Genomic DNA, 695 nt, shown 5'->3' on the forward strand with positions numbered 1-695 from the left:
AGACCAGCGGAAGGTGAAACGGCCCCGCGGAGAGGGAATTCCTCTGGAAAACGCAGCCCCACGCCGCCATGGGCTACGATATTCCTCTCTCTACCCCTCGTTAAGTAACAGAGCGATGGGCTGAGACGCCCCAGGCTTCCTCCTCGGCTCAGCAAACCCCCCGGTCTCCTTCAGGAGCCAGAGCAGCCCTAATCCAAGTTACTTTCGCTGGATGACAGGCCAGGAACGACTCGCATGGCTGATAACGAAGCTGACTGCGCGCACGAATGCCGATCGCAAAGCTCAGCTTGGCAGCAGAGGAGACAGGACGCTGCCCCGCTGCCTCCCAGGGGCGCACGCAACCCTCCCTCACACCCCACCCAGGCCCTGTCCGTCCCCACAGCCGATCTGGGGCACCCAACTCCTGCGGCTTCCAGGAGGAAAGGCTCCAGGCAGCAAATCCCAATCCTTCCGCAGCCTCATGCCCAAAAACCCCGTGGCCGTCCCCGGTGAAGCGCCGGGCCGACTGCCCTACCTGCTCGACGTTATCCATGTCCAGCCAGTCCTGGTCGTCCAGGTCTGCGGCCATTTCTTCCAGATAAACGCAGCGCGCCGGGATGCCATTCCCGCTCTTCATGCTGGGGTCGCCTGAGGAAGACGCAGAGCCGCCCGCGTCACCCAAACTGGCGGGGAATGCGGTGGATCCCCCTCCCGGC

At 63.7% G+C, this 695-nt stretch overlaps 1 protein-coding gene across 1 annotated transcript in view; it reads right to left on the reverse strand.

The window, feature by feature from the left end:
• Positions 1-627, reverse strand: part of UBE4A (ubiquitination factor E4A) — a gene marked incomplete at its 5' end in the record, with an annotated part of 2,848 nt that extends 2,221 nt beyond the window's left edge. Inside the window, one exon of the mRNA XM_010154154.1 lies at positions 432-627. Within this exon, the coding sequence (XP_010152456.1) occupies positions 432-627 (196 nt within the window). The remainder of the gene's footprint in view (positions 1-431) is intronic.
• Positions 628-695: the final 68 nt, after the last annotated feature.

This window comes from Eurypyga helias, unplaced genomic scaffold (assembly GCF_000690775.1).
Source record: "Eurypyga helias isolate BGI_N326 unplaced genomic scaffold, ASM69077v1 scaffold32596, whole genome shotgun sequence".
Lineage (NCBI taxonomy): Eukaryota > Metazoa > Chordata > Aves > Eurypygiformes > Eurypygidae > Eurypyga > Eurypyga helias.